The following is a 21696-nucleotide window of genomic DNA, read 5'->3' as shown; positions in this document are numbered from 1 at the left end:
AGAGTGAGTTCCAGGACAGTCAGGGCTATACAGAGAAACCTTGTCTTGAAAGCCAAAAAGAAAAAAAAATCCCAGCACTTGGGAGGCAGAAGCAGGCGAATTTCTGAGTTCGAGGTCAGCCTGGTCTACAGAGTGAGTTCCAGGATGGCCAGGGCTATACAGAGAAACCCTGTCTCAGAAAAAAACAAAAACAAAAACAAAAAATCCCTGCATTCCTGGTATAAAGCCTACTTGATCATGATAGATGATTGTTTTGATGTGTTCTTGAATTCAGTTTGCAAGAATTTTATTGAGTATTTTTGCATAGATATCCATAAGGAAGATTGGTCTGAAGTTCTCTTTCTTTGTTTTGTCTTTGTGTGGTTTAGGTATGAGCATAATTGTGGCTTCATAGAATGAATTGGGTATTGTTCCTTCTGTTTCTAGTTTGAAAAGAATTGGTATTAGGTCTTCCTTGAAGGTCTGATAGAATTCTTCACTAAAACCGTCTGGTCCTGGGATTTTTTGGTGGGGAGACTTTTAATGACTGCTGCTATTTCTTTAGTGGTTATGGGACTGTTTAGATTGTTTATTTGCTTCTGATTTAACTTTGGTACCTGGTATCTGTCTAGAAAATTGTCTATTTCATCCAGGTTTCCCAGTTTTGTTGAGCATAGGCTTTTGTAGTGGGATCTGATGATTTTTTTTGAATTTCCTCAGTTTCTATTGTTATGTTTCCCTTTTCAGTTCTGATTTTATTAATTTGGATACTGTCTCTGTGTCCTCTGATTAGTCTAGCTAAGGGTTTATCTATCTTGTTGATTTTCTCAAAGAAAGAGCTCCTGGTTTTGTTGCTACTTTGTTTAGTTCTTTTTGTTTTTTCTTGGTTGATTTCAGCCCTGAGTTTGATTATTTCCTGCTGCCTACTCCTATTGGATGTATTTGCTTGTTTCTGTGCTAGAGCTTTCAGGTGTCCTGTCAAGTTGCTAGTCTATGCTCTCTCCAGTTTCCTTTTGTAGGCACTTAGAGCTATGAGTTTTCCTCTTAGCACTGCTTTCATTGTGTCCCATAAATTTTGGTATGAAGATCCTTCATTTCCATTAAATTTGAAAAAGTCTCTAATTTTTTTCTTTATTTCTTCTTTGACCAAGTTATTATTGAGTAGAGCATTGTTCTTCTGCTAGCAGAGCAAGTGTTCTTCTCCACTGGGGCACTCCCCATCTCAAAACTACCTTGAATTTGATTAACAAGCATAAATGTATGTGTATATGATGTATATGGTGTATATATATGTGTGTATGTGTATATATACCTGTAGCTGGGCATGGTGTGGCCTACTGCCTTTAATCTCAGCACTGTGGAGTCTAGTGGACTCTGAGTTCCAGGCCAGCCTGGTCTACAGAGAAAATTTCAGCTGGGTGGTGGTGGCGCACGCCTTTAATCCCAGCACTTGGGAGGCAGAGGCAGGTGGATTTCTGAGTTCGAGGCCAGCCTGGTCTACAGAGTGAGTTCCAGGACAGCCAGGGCTATGCAGAGAAACCCTGTCTCGACCCCCCCCAAAAAAAAAGAAAAGAGAAAATTTCAGTACAGCCAGGACCACACAGAGAAATCCTATCTCCAAAAGTAAACAAACAACAATGTATACTTGTATCAAAATGTCAGACCAGATCTTCAAACCCTGTGCACCACAAAGTGTCGAACAAGTAAATAGAGACCTGTGCTATGGACATGGCTGGATCATAACACAGAGCAGCCTGCAGAATTAAAATAAATGAAGGCACCAGGCTCTTAACACAGGCCATGCCATGGAGCACTTGTGCACTGTGAGCCACTTCGAGAACTGTCTTCCACTACACACTCTAGTATCTGATCTGAAGATTTGTCAGTAACATCCCTGGAGCACTAGCTGGAGCACAAGCAGCTCTTTAGTCATCCCCCTCAGCTTCTAGGCAACTCCTTTCCTTTCCCTTCCATTCTCTTTCTTTGTTTCCTATTTTCTTCCCTTCTTTTTTCATCACAGGACAAGTGATGCATGGGGTCACTTCAGACACACAAAACTTCTGTGTGAGCAGCCAAGGAAATACAAAGACAATTTACTCACAGAGGGTGACCTGCTAATTCAGACACCTTGCTTTATGACCCATCATCTACAGCTCATTCAGCTCAGCATTACCCAATCCCCCGAGACAAAGCCCAAATGCTGACGGGTGGATCTGTTCTTTCTTTTATGACAGAGATTCTTATATTGATCTTAAACAGTAAAGAAATGGTGATGTTCCAGTATGAAACAGTAGGGCAGTGCTTATGCTCTGGCCTTGCTCTGGCCTTGCTGTGCTGTGCCTCGTTCATTATAGACAAGAATAAAGAACCTGATTTTCACTGTCCCCACCAGGAAGAATTCATTTTGTTTTGTTTTCAGAGTTTTAATACATTTATTTATTGTGTCCACGTGCTCACGCATACATGCATGCACCATGGCATGACATTCTCTAAAGTAGACTTCCTCTTTCCACCATGTGGGTTCTGGAGACCAACTCAAACATCTTTTGGGATTCTTCTTATTCTGTTTTCTCAGTGGATACCTTTATCCTAAATTGACTCAGATAAGCCACATAGTTTCACTATCCCATCTCACAAGGGACTTTTTTTTGAGAAAGGGTCTTACTATATACAGCAAGTTGGCATAAGCTCACAGAAATCCACCTACCTCTGCCTTTTTGTCCCACCACATCTGGCTTCTCTAGGGTTAATATTCATAAATGCATTTGGTGGCAAGAAAGTTTACTGTTGGGAGCCAACTTTTAGCAGAAAGCAGCTAGATCATCTTTGCAGCCATCTGGAACCATATACCCTGATAATTATTTTCAATAGCCTACAGCAGCTGAAGCACACTCTGATATCCCACATATTTTGTTTTGCTGTTTACTGCTCCCAGCTTCAAGGTGTACTTGGTAGCCCCGCCTGCAAGGCATGCAGTTCACGTGCTGTCTACATGCTATCCAGGCCATATATGCCTGTAAGGCGCACGTGCTACCCAAGCCTGCAAGGTGCACGGTGCACGTGTTGTCCATGCTATAGATGCCTGTAAGGATTACGTCATATCCACACCTGCAAGGCACGTGGCAAAAGCCTATAAATACCTCAGAATTCCCTTCAATAAATGAGACTTGATCAGAACCTCTGTCTTGTCTCCATTCTTCACGTCTCTTTCCCTTTATTCCCACTCTCTCTTGCTAGAACCTGACCCTCGGACCAGAGTGGCAGCTTGGGCCAGGCCACAGTGGCTGCCAAGTGTGGAGCGGAGCAGGCCACATTTTGGCCCACAAAGCCGGGGCAGTATGGGCCGCAACAATTTGGCATCCAATGTCGGGCTCCAGTAAGCGCAACAGTTTGGCGTTCAATGAGAGGCAGCGGGAACAAGAGACCCAGTGAGGGACATTACTGGAAGAAGGTGACCACGAATCTGCCGCGTTGAGAAAGGTAAGGAAAATGGGACAAGAAATTAGTCAGCCTGAATCCAACTCTCTGTTTTGGTTTTGTTTGCTGCTCACATGTGTTAATTTTCTGCTTTTGTTCTTGAATGCTGTCTTTTTTTGTTCAAAATAAAAAGAAGCGTAAGTTAGAATCCAAAATACAGCCAAAGGTTGATGACAATTTGTCAGAGCCAGATTGTGCTGACCGAGAGGAAGAGGAAGACAAATTTTTTGAAGTTGAAATGCCCTTTCCCTATGTGCCTCTACCTCCAAGTTCTCCCCCAATAGAGACAATGGTTGTAGATCCTAAAAAGGAGTTACAGGACAAAATTACTACCCTTAAACAACTGATAGAGTTAGAAAAAGAGGATCAGGACTTAAGTAACCAGTTACAGAAATTAAGGACAGGGAAGAGGTCTCAAGAGACTAACTGCGAAAATCCCCCGGATTATTCACATTCCTCAACCTGGTGTCCAAAGGCAGTCCCTATCTTCTAGCTTTAGTTCAGCTACAGATCAGCCAGAGGAGAGAGACGCTAAGGCTTTCCCTGTATCAGAGACCAGAGATGCTCAAGGGGTTGCTTGGAGACATCACACAGCGTTTAATTTTCAAATTATTAAAGAATTAAAAATGCAGTATCTCAATATGGTGCCAATATGGTGCCACTGCTCCCTTTAGTCTTGCAATTTTAGAATCTGCTGCAGAGGAGTGGCTAACTCCTAGTGATTGGAATACGTTAGTGAGAGCAGTTCTTAGTGGTGGAGACTATTTAATTTGGAAATCAGAGTATCATGAGAATTGTAAAGAGACAGCTAGGAGAAACACTCAGTCAGGCAATGGTTGGTCCTTTGATGACTTAGTAGGAGAAGGGCAGTTTGTTTCTAGTGATAACCAGATGCAATATGACCCAGGTTTATATGCTCAAATTCAAAATGCAGCCATGAAGGCTTGGTGTAAACTCCCGGTAAAGGGAGACCCTGGTGTATCTTTAGCAGCAGTCAGGCAAGGGCCTGATGAACGACTTTCTGACTTTGTTCATCGATTAATGGCAACAGCAGGGAGGTTTTTTGGTAATGCAGAGGCAGATGTAGACTATATGAAACAACTTGCATATGAAAATGCCAATTCTGCCTGCCAAGTGGCCATTAGACCCTACAGGAAAAAGATGGATCTTACAGGGTATATCAGACTCTGTTCTGACATAGGTCCCTCTTACCAACAGGGCTTAGCTACGGCGGCTGCTATGCAAGGACAATCTATATGATTTTTTGGCAAGTAAAGACAGAAAGGCATGTTTTAAATGTGGTAAGCCTGGACACTTTGCAAGAGATTGCAAAGTAAAAAATGAGTTAAGCCAGAGACAGCCCAGAAAATAGCCTGGGCTCTGCCCACGTTGCAAACGTGGAAGGCATTGGGCTAGTCATTGTATGTCTAAAAGAGACGCACAAGGTGACACCCTTTTCTATGATCAGGGAAACGGGAACAGGGGCCAGCTCCAGGCCCCGAACTGACGCAAGCCAAAACAGGCTTATGGAGCAGTCAGTGTCATAGCAAACACCAATCCCTTTCTGAACTTAGTGGAGCAACACCAGGAAGCACAGGACTAGACCTCAGTTCTGCCACCCACACAGTATTAACCCCAGAAATGGGACCTCAGGCCTAACCCACTGGAGTGTTTGGACCACTCTATCCAGATGTGTTTGACTTGATAGTGGGAAGAAGCAGTAGTACTATGCAAGGACTACAAATTTTTCCTGGAGTTATAGATAATGATTATCAGGGTGACATTAAGGTAATGGCACAGGCAACTCAGAATATAGTCACCATTCCTACAGGAAAGAGGATAGCTCAACTATTGTTACTTCCATTGTACCCTACTGTTGCAGTAAATCTCCTGCCTATAGGGAGTCCATAGAATAAAGACACAAGTCAATAAATATCAAATGAATGCTGCATGCCTAGATTGGGCAGATTTACCATTAACCTACACTATTCTCGGCTAAGAGAGCGCTTAACAACTTGCGGTTTCCTAGGTCAAGGTCTTCTTTGTATTCTCTCTCTCTCCACCAACTGCCCTCTGCTTCGACCAACTGCCAACTCCCCTCACTCCAACGGCTCTCCTCCTCTTATCTCCCTTCCTTGCCTCTGGCTCCTCCCACTCCTCTTCCACTGCCCAATCACTGGCTGTAGCCTTTATTTAACAAATTTGAATGGACAGAAGGTTTACAAGATTCACTCCTCCTTCGCAGCCCCTCCCAGGAGTGGAATTACCATGACAACAAGAGGCTAGGGCTATCCACCACACCCTACTAATCACAAATTTAAGAATCCTAAAAGAGGGGATCAAGGCTTTGGTTCCTCTGATGCATACTGGGTACAGCCTATAGTTAAACAAAAAGTTATGATGACAATCTGGCAAGATGGAAAGGCATTCCAAAGCTTGGTTGACACAGGAGCTGATGTGACTATCTTAAAACAAAGTGATTGGCCTGCCACCTGGCCTCTTACCTCAACCTTAACCAATTTAAGGGGTATTGGCCAAAGTCAAAACCCACTACAAAGCTCTAAGGTGCTGACGTGGAAAGATAAAGAAGGAAATACAGTAAATATACAACCCTATGTCATCTCAGGCCTTCCCATTAAACTCTGGGGCAGAGATCTGTTATCCCAGTTGGGATTGATTATGTGCAGCCCTAATGAAGTAATCACAGCTCAAATGATAAACTTTGGATTTCCCCCAGGGAAAGGATTAGGAAAAAGTGAAGATGGGATCACTCATCCTATTGAGGTTTATGGTAACACTGGAAGAAAAGGCTTGGGGTATTTTTGATGGGGGCTACTGATTCAGCTGCACCCCTAGGATGTTGTGCGGATCCCATCACCTGGAAAGGGGACTCACCCATCTGGGTGGATCAGTGGTCCCTAACCACCAAAAAAATTACAAGCGGCCCAGTTGCTAGTGCAGGAGCAATTACAGGCAGGGAATTTAGAAGAGAGTAACTCTCCCTGGAACACCCCAATATTTGTCATTAGGAAAAAGTCAGGAAAGTGGAGGTTGCTGCAAGACTTGAGGGCTGTTAACACAACCATGATTAAAATGGGAGCCTTACAACCTGGGCTGCCCACACTGGTGGCCATACCTTTAGGTTATTATAAAATAGTTATAGATTTAAAAGACTGTTTTTTTTTTTTTTTTTTTTTTTACTATTCCCTTGCATCCTAATGATAGAAAAAGTTTTGCTTTCAGTATTCCCTCTATAAACTTTAGAGAACCTATGAAAAGATATCAATGGAAGGTCTTGCCTCAGGGTATGGCTAACAGTCCTACCTTGTGCCAAAAGTTTGTGGCTTCTGCCATAGAGGGTGTTAGAACTATGTGGAAGCAAATTTACATGATTCATTTCATGGATGATATTTTGATAGCTGGAAAAGACGGAAAACAGGTACTCCAGTGCTTTGATGATCTTAGAACAGCTTTACAGACTGCAGGGTTACAAATAGCACCAGAAAAGGTACAATTACAAGATCCATATACTTATTTAGGATTTCAGATTAATGGTCCAAGTATTATTAATAGTAAAGCCACACTGAGGACTGATTCCCTTAAGACACTTAATGATTTTCAAAAACTACTGGGAGACATTAATTGGCTAAGACCATATTTGAAACTCACGAGCGGAGAATTGAAGCCTCTGGTTGAGCCTCTGTTTGATATTCTCAAGAGAGATCCTGACCCTAAGTCTGACAGGGCTCTAACAGAGGAGGGTAGAAAAGCCTTACAGAAGGTAGAGAGTGCTATTTCATCCCAATTTGTAACTGATATTAATTATTCTAAGCCTTTATATTTTCTTATTTTTAACACTAAACTGACTCCTACTGCAGTTTTTTGGCAAACTGTACCCATATTATGGGCTCATCTTCCCTCATCCCCCATGAAGGTTCTTTTTTTAAAAAATTTTATTTATTTATTATATATGAGTACACTGTAGCTGTCTTCAGACACACCAGAAGAGGGCATTAGATCTCATTACAGATGGTTGTGAGCCACCATGTGGTTGCTGGGATTTGAACTCAGGACCTCTGGAAGTGCAGTCAGTGCTCTTAACCACTGAGCCATCTCTCCAGCCCCTCCAAGAAGGTTCTTAATCCATACTATGCAGCTGTAGCTGATATGATTATGTTAGGCAGAGATAACAGTCAAAAATATTTTGGAAAAGATCCTGATGTCATAGTACAACCTTATACAAGGCATCAGGTTGATTGGCTTATGCAGAATTCTGAAGTCTGGCCTATTGCATATGCCTCATTTGCTGGTCAAATAGATAATCATTATCCACCAGATAAGTTGGTTCAGTTTTGTAATCAACATGAATTTGTTTTTCCATCTCGTACTGCACATGAACCTATCAAGGAAGCATTGCTCGTTTTCACTGATGGTTTCTCATCAGGAACAGCTGCTTATGCCTTTAAGGATCAAGTAATCTCTTTTGCTACATCATCTGTGTCAGCTCAATTGGTTGAATTGCATGCTGTTATTGTGGTGTTTCAAGCATTTCCAAATCAAACTATTAATATTTATACAGATAGCTCATATATAGCTCAGTCTATCCCTCTGCTAGAAACCGCTGCACAAATAAAGCATTCCTCAGAAGCAGCTGATTTGCTTTTACAGTGCCAACAAATAATTTTGAGGAGAAAGTGTAAATTCTTTATAGGACACCTGAGAGCCCACACTGGGCTACCAGGTCCTCTCTCTGAAGGAAATACCAAGGCAGACCTAGCTACTCGGATAGCTGCAGTGACTTTATCAGATCAAAAATCTAATTTGGATCAGGCTATAAAGGCTCATGAGTTACATCACCTTAATTCTAAAACCTTAAGAGTTATGTTTAAAATTACCAGAGAACAAGCTAGACAAATTGTCAAACAATGTCAATCATGTGTTAAACTTTTACCAGTTCCTCATTTGGGTGTAAATCCAAAGGGACTGATACCAAACAGTATCTGGCAAATGGATGTTACTCATTATAATGAATTTGGCAAGCAAATATATATACATGTATGTGTAGACACATACAGTGGTTTCATTTATGCAACATTACAAACTGGAGAAGCAAGCAAGCATGTGATCGCTCATGAGCGATCACATGCTTGCTACAATCGCTGTATTGGGTGTGCCTAAACAGGTAAAAACTGACAATGGCCCAGGTTATACAAGCTCCAGTTTCCACCAATTTTGTGAGAAATTGGGAATACTACATAAAACGGGTATTCCATATAATCCACAGGGCCAAGGTATGGTAGAAAGAGCACATTAAACCATTAAATGTCAATTTGAAAAAATTAAAAAAGGGGAATGGTATCCTACCAAGGGATCCCCAGAAATATCCTTCATCATGCACTCTTTATTTTAAATTTTTTAACTTTGGATTCTGAAGGAAAATCTGCTGCAGATAGATTCTGGCATCCTGATACCAAAAAGAATTTTGCAACAGTCCTCTGGAATGACCCATTAACTGGAACCTGGAATGGGCCAGATCCAGTGCTTATCTGGGGAAGAGGTTCTGTTTGCATATATTCCCAAACTGCAGATGCTGCACGTTGGCTGCCAGAGAGACTGATTAAACAAATAGACAACAATAACAAATCCAGGGAGGAGAAACCCCCTGAGAAGCGTATTTTTCTTTGCAGGAAATATGAAGGAAACATGAAGATGCTTCACAATTGCCTTCAACCTGGAACAGATCAACGAGTAAACCTGACTTGGAAGTTCTCAGTGCTGAAGGAGACATCACCACCCGCATCTTCAGGGTGGCTCTATTGGACTCTTGATTCCCTGACTTATGATTTAGTGGGGTATATTGTTTAAATCCACTACCACAGTTATTATAGTTGTTTTTTGGGTTTGAGATTGATTGAGCAGGGACAGGGATTTTCTTACTTGTTTTGTTAAGATCAAAGCTATGATCAATTCTGTATTTTTGTGAGATACCCTTAAAAAAGAGTGTTGCTTTTATACTGAATATGTAGGCATTGCTAAGTCTCTTGTCTCTTGGATTGATGTGGTTCAACTGACTGATGGCTTTTATACGACAACAGATAGATGCTATTCAAATGAAACCCATACAGGTCCAATATTACAGGCTGGAAGTAGGGGACTCGGAAACCTCTGTCATCAAGACTGATGAGGATTAACCCCTAACTTATGAGCTAAGCTGGATAGTCAATGATGGGTAAGAGAGCATACCGAGACCCTTGCCCCTAAAAGAAGAGAGGCCTCACCATCCTAAGACAGGAGCTCAACCAATGGTTGTAGTGTATCCAAGGACGGGAAAGAGAGGCTGGGGTCCTTTGTTCCAACCTAGGACAGGCATAGTTTCCATAAGTTTTCCGAGCCTTCCCTTTTGAAAAAAAATTTTTAAAAGGGGGACCTGTTGGGAGCTGACTTTTAGCAGAAAGCAGCTAGATCATCTTTGCAGCCATCTGGAACCATATACCCTGAAAAGAGATTTGGTTTTCAATAGCCTACAACAGGTGAAGCACACTCTGATATCCCACATATTTTGTTTTGCTGTTTACCGGCCCCAGCGGAAAGGCGCACGTGGTAGTCACGCCAGCAAGGCATGCAGTTCACGTGTTGTCCACGTGCTATCCACACCATACATGCCTGTAAGGCGCACGTACTATCCAAGCCTGCAAGGCGCATGGTGCACGTGCTGTCCACGCTATAGATGCCTGTAAGGATTACATCATATACACACCTGCAAGGCACGCGCCTACAAGGCACGTGGCAAAAGCCTATAAATAGCTCAGAATTCCCTTCAATAAATGAGACTTGATCAGAATCTCTGTCTTGTCTCCATTCTTCGTGTCTCTTCCCCTTTATCCCTCTCTCTCTCTCTCTCTCTCTCTCTCTCTCTCTCTCTCTCTCTCTCGCTAGACCCTGACCCTCGGACCGGAGTGGCAGCCTGGGCCAGGACACAGTGGCCGCCAAGCGTGGATCGGAGCAGGCCGCAACATTTTGGCCCACAAAGCCGGGCAGTACGGGCCACGACAGGACACCATGAAATGCTAGTACCTCAAATGTAAAATAACTCAACACTTCCTTATTCTATGAAGTCCTAGACTTGTAATAATAAGTGCTAGCATTACTGAGAACAAGGATGATACCAGGCCCTGTGCTGAACATACTATTTTATTGAATTCTAACATTATCATCAATAAAGTAGATTCTATGACTTTGGTATTCCTATTTTATAGATGAAAGAAAGGAAAGTCACTAAGGCTGTGTGTGGGACTTAAGATATTTAGTCAATGACCATGGTAGAATAGGACCCCAGGGAAGCTGACTCATCCATCAACAATTCATATACCAAATTCTCATATAGCCAAAAAATGACAGAGAATGTGGATTTCTTCCAGTGAAGTGAGCATTTGTCTTCTCTAAAGAGACCACATAGATGATGGGCTTGAAAACCTATAGTCTCATAGCCAATCCTCGATATTTACCTTGAGAGAAAAGATTTGAGTGTATGGTTTTCAGCTGACATTCATTCTAAAGCCAAGGAAAAAGCCAGGTTCAGAACTAAGTGTTTTAGTTAGGAGAGACAACATAGGTTCTGGTTAGTCAACAAAATGATGGACTGGGTATTAGGACTATCTTGTACCTCACTGGTACAAATTGGCATAATTATGCTCTAATTGTATTTTGAGAGAAAAGTTTTATTTTAACAGGAAGGGTGATGTGTAGGAGGAACTAAGGTGGGAGGAGTACCGAAAGGAAGAGAAGGCATAAGGAGAGGAGGAGAAGAAGGAGAGGAAAAGCTGAGTGATGAGAGAGATAAAAAGAGAGAAAGAGAAGGGGGAGATATGAAGGCAGATGTTCATGTGTCTCCACCAGTCAGAGATAGTTGATATATCTAGGTTGGGTATTGGGGTACACTTCTGATTGAGCATTACCAAACTTATAAAGCCTTTCATTAACATTTTTAAAAAGTGTATAAAAGCAAAAAGGAAAAGGGGGCATGGGATAGGGGTTTTCTGGGGTGGGGTATGGGGAAAGGAGATGGCATCAGAAATGTAAATAAAATATCCAAAAAAAGAGAGAGAGACTACTTAGAGCTGGGTGGTGGCACATTGCTTTAATCTCAGCACTTGGAAAAACAGTGTAGGTAGATCTCTGAGTTCTTGACCAGCCTGGTCTACAAAGCAAGTTCCAGGACAGCCAGGGATACATAGAGAAACCCTGTTTCAAACAACAAACAAACAAACAAACAAAAAAGAATAATTAGATATTTGCTAATTTGCTGTGTGTCAGATCTGATTTCTGGTTTGTGACATTGTACTGTTCATTCAGAAGAAGGGAGACATTTTTCTAATCACTTACAAATGTCAGTGTGGTTTTAAATATTTTTGGCCCAGAGAATGGCACTATTAGAATGTGTGGCCTTGTTGGAATAGGTATAGCCTCATCGGAGGAAGTGTGTCATTGTGCGGTTGGGCTGTGAGACCCTCCTCCGAGCTTTCTGAAATTCAATCTTCTGTTTGCCTTCAGAACAAGATTTAGAACTCTCAGCTCCTTCAGACTCATGCTTGAACTGGACATTTCCACTTTTCCTGCCTTGATGACAGTAATCTGAACCTGTGATGCAGCCCCAATTAAATGTTGTTCTTTATATTAGTTGCCTTGGTCATTGTGTCTCCTCACAGCAGTGGGAGCTCTAATTAAGACAGTGAATTTGGGCATAAATGGGGTGGCAGAGACAGGGCGATAGCAGGAAATACTTTGACATGGCTAGTGAGACAGCAGGTAATGCCAGTAGACAAACCAGCCTGGCAAGAGGCTAGCCGAGAATGCATAACACAGCAGCAGAAGCATGGAGGAACTGGCTCAATGACAAAGTGGAAAGGGGAAGGAGGGAAAGCAACTTCTAAATGATGTTGTCATCTGATCACTACATCTGCACACTGGCACACACACACACACACACACACACACACACACACACACACAAATAACATTTTAAAGAAATAAATATTGCATGATGACTGCAACAACCACAGGTCATGGGAAAAGAGGAAAGAAACAACGGAGCAAAGAGAAGATGCACACACAGGAGGAACATCAGGAGAATGTAGATTTACCCAACTGTTCTCAATGTTAGCATGCTGGCATGTAGGGCCCAACACCCTGAAGGGATTGGCAACATCCCTGACCTTGACTCACTAAATGCCAATAGTAAGCCCCAAACCCCACCACCTATAACGATCTCAAATGTCTCCACTCATTGCCAAATGTCCCATGGAAGCGAAATTACCTCTAGTTGAAAGTCACTGATATGTAGAATCTAAAAGCCTGAGCATTTCCAGAAACTTTTCCAGCAAGCAACAAAAGAGAAATGGTCACAAGGCCACTAGTTGTGGTGAAGATAGCTTGAGTGCCTTTAAGAAGGTTCGTTCAGCTGGGCAGTGGTGGCACATGCCTTTAATCCCACCACTTGGGAGGCAGAGGCAGGGGGATTTCTGAGTTCAAGGCCAGCCTGGTCTACAGAGTGAGTTCCAGGACAGCTAGGGCTACACAGAGAAACCCTGTCTTGAAAAACCAAAAAAAAAAAAAAAAAAAAAAAAAGAAGATTCATTCAATGATGAAGTCCACATATAGGAGTCATGAAGGAAACAGACAAGGTAAAACTGAGCAAGCAAGGTTGAACTGCACTCAAAAGTCTGCCTACAGAAGTGAAGAGACATACCCATAGTTTGGGGTCTGTACTAGCCAATGAGAGAGGTGCAGACTCCTGTTGCACTGGCTTCTAAATGAAAGTCAAAGATTAAGGACAAAAGAAAGAAAGATAAAGAAAGAAAGGAAAAAAGGAAGGAAGGAAGGAAGGAAGGAAGGAAGGAAGGGAGGGAGGGAGGGATGGAGGGAGAAAGAGAGAGAGAGAGAGAGAGAGAGAGAGAGAGAGAGAGAGAGAGAGAGAGAGAGAGGAAAGATTCTTCATTTTCTCCTCAGTCACCTTTACCCCCTACTCAGCAAGGGTCCATCATGGAGACAGATGTTGCCCAAAAGGACCATAACAAAGATGGGCCAGTGAACAAAAGTGTGAGATTGACTTGGGTTTGCCATTTACAGAACAATAAATGAAGCCTTTGAAGCACAGTAAAACAAAAGAGCCATTTGTCTATGCTGGTAGCTAGCTACAAAGGAGAACAGGATTGCAGCAAAGGACCAAGAAAGAAAGAGAAAACAACAAACTGAGATGTGCCTGGGGTTTACTAGGTCCTGCCTGAGACCTTATGCCAGAATCTGAGATCTAAAAGTCAGTGGGTAAGAAAACACTCAAGTATGCTTAATGCAACACAGGCAACATAGGCTCTTGAGTATTGTGTTAAAAATATCTAATAATTTTTTTCTTGTCAGCTCCTTTAATTTATGCAGTATGGGAAGGGACAACATCAGGGAAAAAAGGAAGAGAAGAAAAGGAAGACTGTACATTTTCAAATGCACAAAGATTTTGTTCACTGCCTTCTCAGTTTCTGTACCTATGAATTAATGGTGCTAAATTTTATTTCTGTTATTTTCTTGTCCATGGGGGAGCCTGACTGTGTTCCTCTCTATTGCAGCATGGCTGCCATTAATATGCTTGTGAGATCCTCTGTTCCTTTAGCATTCCATGGTTAGCTTGGTTTTTAATCTAACAGCACTTCTTTCAAAATGATCTTTCTGCCACAGACAGCTATTTATCATTGTCTTTGCTCTTGTCACCTCCTGACAGGACTCATGTGAACTGAAGCAATTTAGAAATCCCAGCCCATCCTTAGGATCTCCTGCTTCTTTAGAGACTGCTTTTATACATGGAAAGTTAGCTCAGTAATGGTGGTGGGGCTCTTTGAAACATGCAAAAGAGAGAGATTCAAGAGAGTTGGGGGATGTTGTTTAGGGGTTTTCTCCTTGTGACCAGAACAACTTTACGGAAGAGGTGTATATTTTGGCTCAAAGTTTGATGGAAAAGTCTGTGATGTTAGAAGTCACGGCTGGAGCAGCTGGAGGCTTTGTCATTTGGGGAGCCCAGTCACACTCTAGTCAAAGTTAGGAAGCAGGGGGAGGGGGAGGTTTCTGGAGTTTAGCTCTTCTGTTTTATACCTCTTTATCCACATTGTGACTAGATCTAGTCCATAGTTAACACAGATCACATTAGAGTGGGTAGGTCTTCCTTCCTCACTCATACCTCTCTAGAAATACCCTCATAGATACACCAGATCTGCATCTCCTAAGTGATTCCAAGTTTCATCAAGTTGACAATCAAAACTAACCATCATAGGCAGTGGTGGCATACGCCTTTAATCCCAGCACTTAGGAGGCAAAGGCAAGTGGATCTCTGATTTCAAAGCCAATCTGATCTACAGAGTTCCAGGACAGGCAGAGAAACCCTGTCTCAAAACACCAAAAAGAAGAAAAGAACCCCCCCCCCCATTAACCATTCCAAGGATGACAGTTCCTGGTATTTTATTCACACCACATATTTGGACCTCCCTTGATGTGTCTTTGCCAAGGAAGAAGTTGAGGCAACTTGTTCATTCTGGTTGGGGATATACAGCTCAGTGACAGAATGCATGCTGACCTGTGAGGCCCTGTCTCAATACTGAGCACACACACCTTCCTCCTCATCTCAAGATGGCCCTTTTCTCTCTGTAGCTCTTGCTTTCTTCTTAAAATACAAAATCAGCATGGCTGTTGTATGAGACAGTATGGCGAAAGGCATTGTGATTCTCAGTTTGTCAGGCTGTAAGAAGGAATGCACTCTCTGCCATGGGGTAGCCCTATGGGACTGCTCACCTGGAGTCTTAACTCCATGAAGAATAATAGGGTATTGTGGAAAGCTGTGTATTTTGGACATCTAACTCACATCCAGCTGCATCTCCCAAAAGAGAACCTTACAGTCACAACATTCCGGAGGAACAAAAGAGTGTGACGTCTTCCACTATCTTCCAAAAGGAAACTTCAGAACAAAACAAGCAATCATTGCCCTTAGTAGGCTTGCACAACGAAGCATACATGACCGTCATCAGAGCAATCGGAAGCCCAAGGCAAGAGAACAGCAAGTTCAAAGCTAGCTTGAACTGGCTGCATAATCAGTCCCTATCTCAAAACACCATGGGCTAAGGGTGTAGCTCAGAGACAAAGCTCCTGTCTAGTGTTTGAAAGCCCCTGGATTTGATTCCCAACAATAAAAACAACAACACACATACTGATACTCACACACAGACATACAGATACCACACCCTAAACACTAAAATTTAGTGTAGGTGTACTGGTATATGGAACTCTAATTCCAGCACTACAGACTTTGAAGTAGTTTTTATTTTAGTTAGAAGCCATCCTAGGCTACATTCTCAAGAAGAAAATTCCACTAACTACACTTTATTAACAAGATTATAAACTTGTGGCTTCTTGTCCCTTTTCAATATTTTTTTTTAAATTTATTTTACAATGAATGTGGTACCCGTTCATTTCCTAATGTGTAAAATGGGGATATCCCCTGCCTTTCTGTTTCTTGAAAGCGACACCTCAGGTGATGTCACCAGGTTGGGGTACATTATGGGCAAGTCCCCAAACCACAGGCTATTCCGCTACCTGAGTTCCCACGCCTACACTGGACCAGCATGACTTGGAAGTAAGATCTTAAAATAATCCGTAATTACTCCTTTTCAAAAGCACCTTCTGAGGGTCAGCTCTAACCACTTTCATATTTGTTGGTCCACTCTCATATTTGTTGGTGCTGTCCTGTGTTTGGGGAGAGGGAGGTGGTGGGTGTGCACAGCTTCTAACAGAGTAATACTAAAGAGACAACCCTAGGGAGTCATCCCCAAGAGGCCTTTTCTAAGGCTAGACACCCTGTCAGGTATACTGAGTATCTTGTCAGTTGATCAGATGCAGTCAAGAGTCTTCTGCATTCACAAACACTGTGTAGGTTCTACAAATTTCCTTTGTATTACACCAATCTTTATGCAGTTCTTTGGGTTTAAATTTTCAACCTTTATTATTATTATTATTATTATTATTATTATTATTATTATTATTATTATTGGTTTTTCGAGACAGTGTTTCTCTGTGGAGTCCCGGCTGTTCTGGAACTAACTCTGTAGACCAGGATGGCCTCGAACTCAGAAATCCGCCTGTCTTTGCCTCCCAAGTGCTGGGATTAAAGGCGTGCGCCACCACCACCCGGCAATTTTCAACCTTTAAAAAACAAAATTACGCCCAGCGGTGTGCAGTGTGCAGAGCCGCGCTCCGGGCGACCTAAGAAGGCAGCTCCGGAGTGAGAGGGGCTTTGCCTCCCAGCCTGCCGCCCCCTAGCTCCAACCCTCCGGCTGACCCCAATTTCAGCGGCCGCGACCCACGCTGCCGCTGGGAAACTTTGCCCCATTGCAGCGGGCAGACACTTTGCACTGGAATTTACAATCTGCGAGCCAGGACAGGACTCCCCAGGCGCCAGGGAGGGAATTTTTGTCTATTTGGAGACAATGTTCTCTGCCTCTGCCCTCGATCGGCTCCCCTGAAAAGAGCTCCTCTAGCTATTTGAAGGCTGGATTTCCTTTGGGCGGTAGAAAACCCGGTAAGCACAGAGCTGTTGGTCTTCTACTGTGTTTTCTCTGCGTCTTGAATGGAGCGGCCGGTTAGGGGACAGTCTTTCTTCCGTTCTTGGGCTTTTGACACTTTTCTCAAAGTAGTGGGGGTAGGCCGGGGTGGAGCTGGGATAGATCTGAGTCGGGTTAGAGCGACTTGTCAAGATGACAGATGAAAGGGGAAGGGAAAAAACCGGGGTGTATTTTGAAACAGGGTAACAGAGGGTACTATGGGCTGACGCTGACCCCGGCCAGTTGGACCTTCTTGCTTTGCTACATTAATTAATATTTTTGTCCTCTTGGGGGGTGTTGTCAAATCCGGAGGTCGCTTCGCGATAGCCAAAGAAAGCCCTCCATATCCCGAGGTCTTTGGATTACCTTTTGCGTGTGGGAGCGAGAAGGCTCCGTAGCCTCTGACCTCCCAGTCTCTGAGAGGGCATTTAAATTTCAGCTTGGTGCATTTCTGACAGCCGGGTACCAACACGGAGGTGCGTCCCGCCCGCCAATCCCCTGCAGCGATTGCAACCCGTCCCTGATCCTTTTAAGAAGTTGCCATTTGGCTTTAAAAATAGTGATCATAGTAAAATTTAAGCCTGATCCCCGCGGGATTAGGACTTAGTGTTAGTGTGGAGAGGCAAAACTGGGACAGGGATGTGACCGATTCGTTGACTTGGGGGAAACCAGAGGGAACCCTCACATTCCTGGTTGGGATCCGCGGGTATCCCCCGCGCCCCTGAATTGCTAGGAAGACTGCGGTGAGTCGTGATCCCAGCTGTTCCTTAACAGCTGCTACCCTCGGCGGTGAGAGGGAAGACGCCCTGTACTGGGTGCTGAATTCCTGCGGGTCTCTGGCGCAGTGGCGTCGCAGCTTTAGAGTGTAGAAGGGAGGTGTCTCTTATTATTTGACACCCCTCCCCTTTTATTAGAGAGGTTTGTTAGAGCCGGAGACTGAGCTCTCCCTTCCAAGTCAGCAATCGGAAAGAAAAACCGGCAAAGGAAGGAAGGAGGCCGCGCTGGTGGTGGAGAAAGAGGAGGGTGGAGAGGGGCGACGGCGTGATAGGGGACCGGGACCCGCTCGGCGGTGCAGAGAGCGGGCACGGGAGGGGGCCGAGCGCCGCGGTGCCTCTCGCCTTTCTCCTTCAGGTGGCGCAAAACTTTGCGCCACGGCTTTTGGTAGACTGTATTCCCTACTGTCGCCTCCCTCCGCCTCTGAAGGAGGCCAAGGCCGATGGCGATTCCTGGGCGTCTGCAGGGCTAAGTCCGCTGCTCTGGGCGGCGACTCGGAGCAGCTGCTAGTCCGACAGCGTCACTGATAGTAGGGAGAAAAAAAAAAAAAACAGTGAATCCCCTCCAACCACACACACACACACACACTTGGAAGTACAGCACGCTGAAAGGGGAGTGGTTCAGGATTGGGGTGTGCGCGTTGCCCCAGGTTTCCGCATCAACCAGAGCTGGGTAACTCTAGACTTGCTTCCCTTGCTGTGCCCCCTCCAGCAGACAGCCACAACTATGTCCCTCAACGTGAGCTTTGCCAGCAGGAACTATGACCTCGACTACGACTCAGTGCAGCCCTATTTCATCTGGGACGAGGAAGAGAATTTCTATCACCAGCAACAGCAGAGCGAGCTGCAGCCACCGGTGCCCAGTGAGGATATCTGGAAGAAATTCGAGCTGCTGCCCACCCGGCCCCTGTCCCCCAGCCGCCGCTCCGGGCTCTGCTCTCCATCCTATGTTGCAGTCGCTACGTCCTTCTCCCCAAAGGAAGACAATGACGGCGGCGGTGGCAACTTCTCCAGCGCCGATCAGTTGGAGGCCGAGCTTCTTGGAGGAGACAGGGTGAACCAGAACTTCATCTGCGATCCTGACGACGAGACCTTCATCAAGAACATCATCATCAACGACTGTATGTGGAGCGGTTTCTCTGCCGCTGCCAAGCTGGTCTCAGAGAAGGTGGCCTCCTACCAGGCTTCGCGCAAAGACAGCGCCAGCCTGAGCCCCGCCCGTGGGCACAGCGACTGCTCCACCTCCAGCCTGTACCTGCAGGACCTCACCGCCACCGCGTCTGAGTGCATTGACCCCTCGGTGGTCTTTCCCTACCCGCTCAACGACAGCAGCTCACCCAAATCCTGTACCTCGTTCGATTCCACAGCCTTCTTTCCTTCCTCGGACTCGCTGCTGTCCTCCGAGTCCTTCCCACGGGCCAGCCCTGAGCCCCTAGTGCTGCATGAGGAGACACCGCCCACCACCAGCAGCGACTCTGGTAAGCCGCTCCATTCTCAGCAGGGTAGGAAGCAAGAGGTTGGGGTGGACCTTCTTCTCCACTACTCACTGGCGTTCATTCAGTTGACCCCGGGGCTCACCCTTTCTTTCCTTTCCATCCCTGGATTCCTGTGCTTCAGATATCCCTCTCCCCTTCTCCCAGACCTCCCTGGTTGTCAGCCCTCCCCCACTCTTCCCACACTTCAGGAATTTCATTTGGGTTTTTAAATCTTCTGGCTTATCTCTTTCAACTCCATCCACTCTCTTTACCCCTCCTAAGTATTTTCATTACCCGGAGAAGGGTGTGAATGAGGATAAGTGAACTGATCCTGAGGAGGTGAATTACCTGCTTCTTTTCTTGACTGCCAGAATATTTGAAATTAATGGATACGTTTGTACAAGACCCAAGATAGTGAAAGTTCCTAAAGAGTTGAAGAGCTGTTTTTTTTTTTTTTTTTTTTTTATCCTGTTTTGAACACTTCAAAGCAAATCCTGTTCAATTTGGATTTCTCCCGTTCCCAGCACTTCCCCAAAACCAGGACGTTTGGCAAAAGCTGCAAGACTTTTATTATTATTATTATTATTATTATTATTATTATTACTGCGCTTCCAGTAAAATAGTAGGGAGTTGGCTAAAGTCATAGCAAGAGATTTGCAGCCATCGCTCGCAGGACCTGAAGGGTTCTCGGTAAAGTCCCTTAAAAATAGGAGGTGCTTGGGAATGTGCTTTGCTCTGGGTGTGTCTGAAGCCTCATTAAGTCTTAGCTAAGAATTGGCAAGAATGCCATATCCTGGTACATGGTAATTTTCTCCTCTGTGCCCTAACCCTGTTCTGTGTCTTCCTGGGAGAAGGGAAGATGGTGTCTGGGTCTGGTTCTTACTTTCATCTGAATCCTTTCCCATTTGGTATTTGGATAGCATTGGTTAAATCCTTTATAGCATCTGGGATTCAGGAGGCATTGCTAACTGTGATCTTCCCCTTCCTCCCTTACAGAAGAAGAACAAGAAGATGAGGAAGAAATTGATGTGGTGTCTGTGGAAAACAGGCAAACCCCTGCCAAGAGGTCCGAGTCAGGATCATCCCCATCAAGAGGCTATAGCAAACCTCCACACAGCCCACTGGTCCTCAAGAGGTGCCATGTCTCCACTCACCAGCACAATTATGCAGCGCCCCCCTCCATGAGGAAGGACTATCCAGCTGCCAAGAGGGCCAAGTTGGACAGTGGCAGGGTCCTGAAACAGATCAGCAACAACCGCAAATGCTCCAGCCCCAGGTCCTCAGACACGGAGGAAAACGACAAGAAGTGGACACACAACGTCTTGGAACGTCAGAGGAGGAATGAGCTGAAGCACAGCTTTTTTGCCCTGCGTGACCAGATCCCTGAATTGGAAAACAACGAAAAGGCCTCCAAGGTAGTTATCCTCAAAAAAGCCACCGCCTACATCCTGTCCATTCAAGCAGATGAACACAAGCTCTACTCAGAAAAGGATTTACTGAGGAAACGGCGAGAACAGTTGAAACACAAACTTGAACAGCTTCAAAACTCTGGTGCATAAACTGACCTAAAGCGAAGAAGAGCTGGAATCTCTCATGAGAGTAAGGAGAACGGTTCCTTCTGACAGAACTGATGCGCTGGATTTCAAATGCATGCTCAAAGCCTAACCTCACAAGATTTTAAGACATGTATAATAACAAACCATAATTTTTTTTATTTAAAGATATTTTCATTTTTAAAGTTGATTTTTTTCTATTGTTTTTAGAAAAATATAAAATAATTGGAAAAATATAATTGAGCCAACTCTTAAGTTGTGTTTTCTTTTTTTTTCCTCTCCCTCAAACTTCTTTTCCTCAATTACAGATTAAGAGAATTTGACCACTTACACAGGGTAGGTTCACAAAGATGGGAAAGAGTTATCTTTGTTAAAATGGCGATGGGGAAAATGGTGCTTGCGTCCTTAATACCTCTGCATTCTCAGGGTTATGAGATGCATTCTGAAGATGGTGATAAGAACCAGAGTTATTAGTTAGGAAAGGGCAAAAGGCTAGATTTGGGGAAGAGAAAAGCAAGAGGTTAAAGATAACAGCTAAATGTACAGAAGGTAGAGATGGCAGAATCTCCTGCAGTTAACCGTAACAGAAGCCATTCCCTGATTTACTTCATGCCAAGGACTCTGCCCTGCAAAAGAACTGGTGGGGGGAAGGGAGAGAGAACCACCTTTTGTTCTTTGCCTCTTGCTCCCAGATGACAGTCCCTTCACATCACATCACCTGTGCCAGGTTGAACCTGGTTTTCCAAACAAGGATATACAAAAGTTCCGAGGGTTGTAGAGCTTAGTGAGAACACAATGAAAATAACCC

The 21696-nt window shown here is 44.2% G+C and overlaps 1 protein-coding gene across 3 annotated transcripts; it reads left to right on the top strand.

Annotated features, from left to right (window-relative positions):
- The first annotated feature begins 17041 nt into the window (after positions 1-17041).
- Positions 17042-20894, top strand: LOC143437312 (myc proto-oncogene protein-like). 3 transcript variants are annotated; one of them, XM_076922120.1, is made up of 3 exons: positions 17042-17065; positions 18576-19338; positions 20332-20894. In XM_076922120.1, the coding sequence occupies exons 2-3, from the start codon at positions 18588-18590 to the stop codon at positions 20892-20894; spliced, it is 1314 nt and encodes a 437-aa protein (XP_076778235.1). In that variant the 5' UTR covers positions 17042-17065; positions 18576-18587. The 3 variants fall into 3 exon arrangements, with proteins under 3 accessions (XP_076778235.1, XP_076778234.1, XP_076778232.1); XM_076922119.1 differs by having other exon boundaries at positions 18573-19338; XM_076922117.1 differs by lacking the exon at positions 17042-17065 and having other exon boundaries at positions 18573-19338.
- Positions 20895-21696: the final 802 nt, after the last annotated feature.

The sequence above is a fragment of the Arvicanthis niloticus genome, chromosome Y (genome assembly GCF_011762505.2).
Source record: "Arvicanthis niloticus isolate mArvNil1 chromosome Y, mArvNil1.pat.X, whole genome shotgun sequence".
Lineage (NCBI taxonomy): Eukaryota > Metazoa > Chordata > Mammalia > Rodentia > Muridae > Arvicanthis > Arvicanthis niloticus.
This window is presented reverse-complemented; position numbering and strand designations above follow the sequence as displayed.

Coding starts and splice junctions, on each gene's coding strand:
- LOC143437312 (XM_076922120.1), top strand. CDS start 18,588: ATGTCCCTCAACGTGAGCTTTGCCAGCAGGAACTATGACCTCGACTAC. Junction 19,339..20,331: donor CACCACCAGCAGCGACTCTG/GTAAGCCGCTCC, acceptor CCTCCCTTACAG/AAGAAGAACAAGAAGATGAG.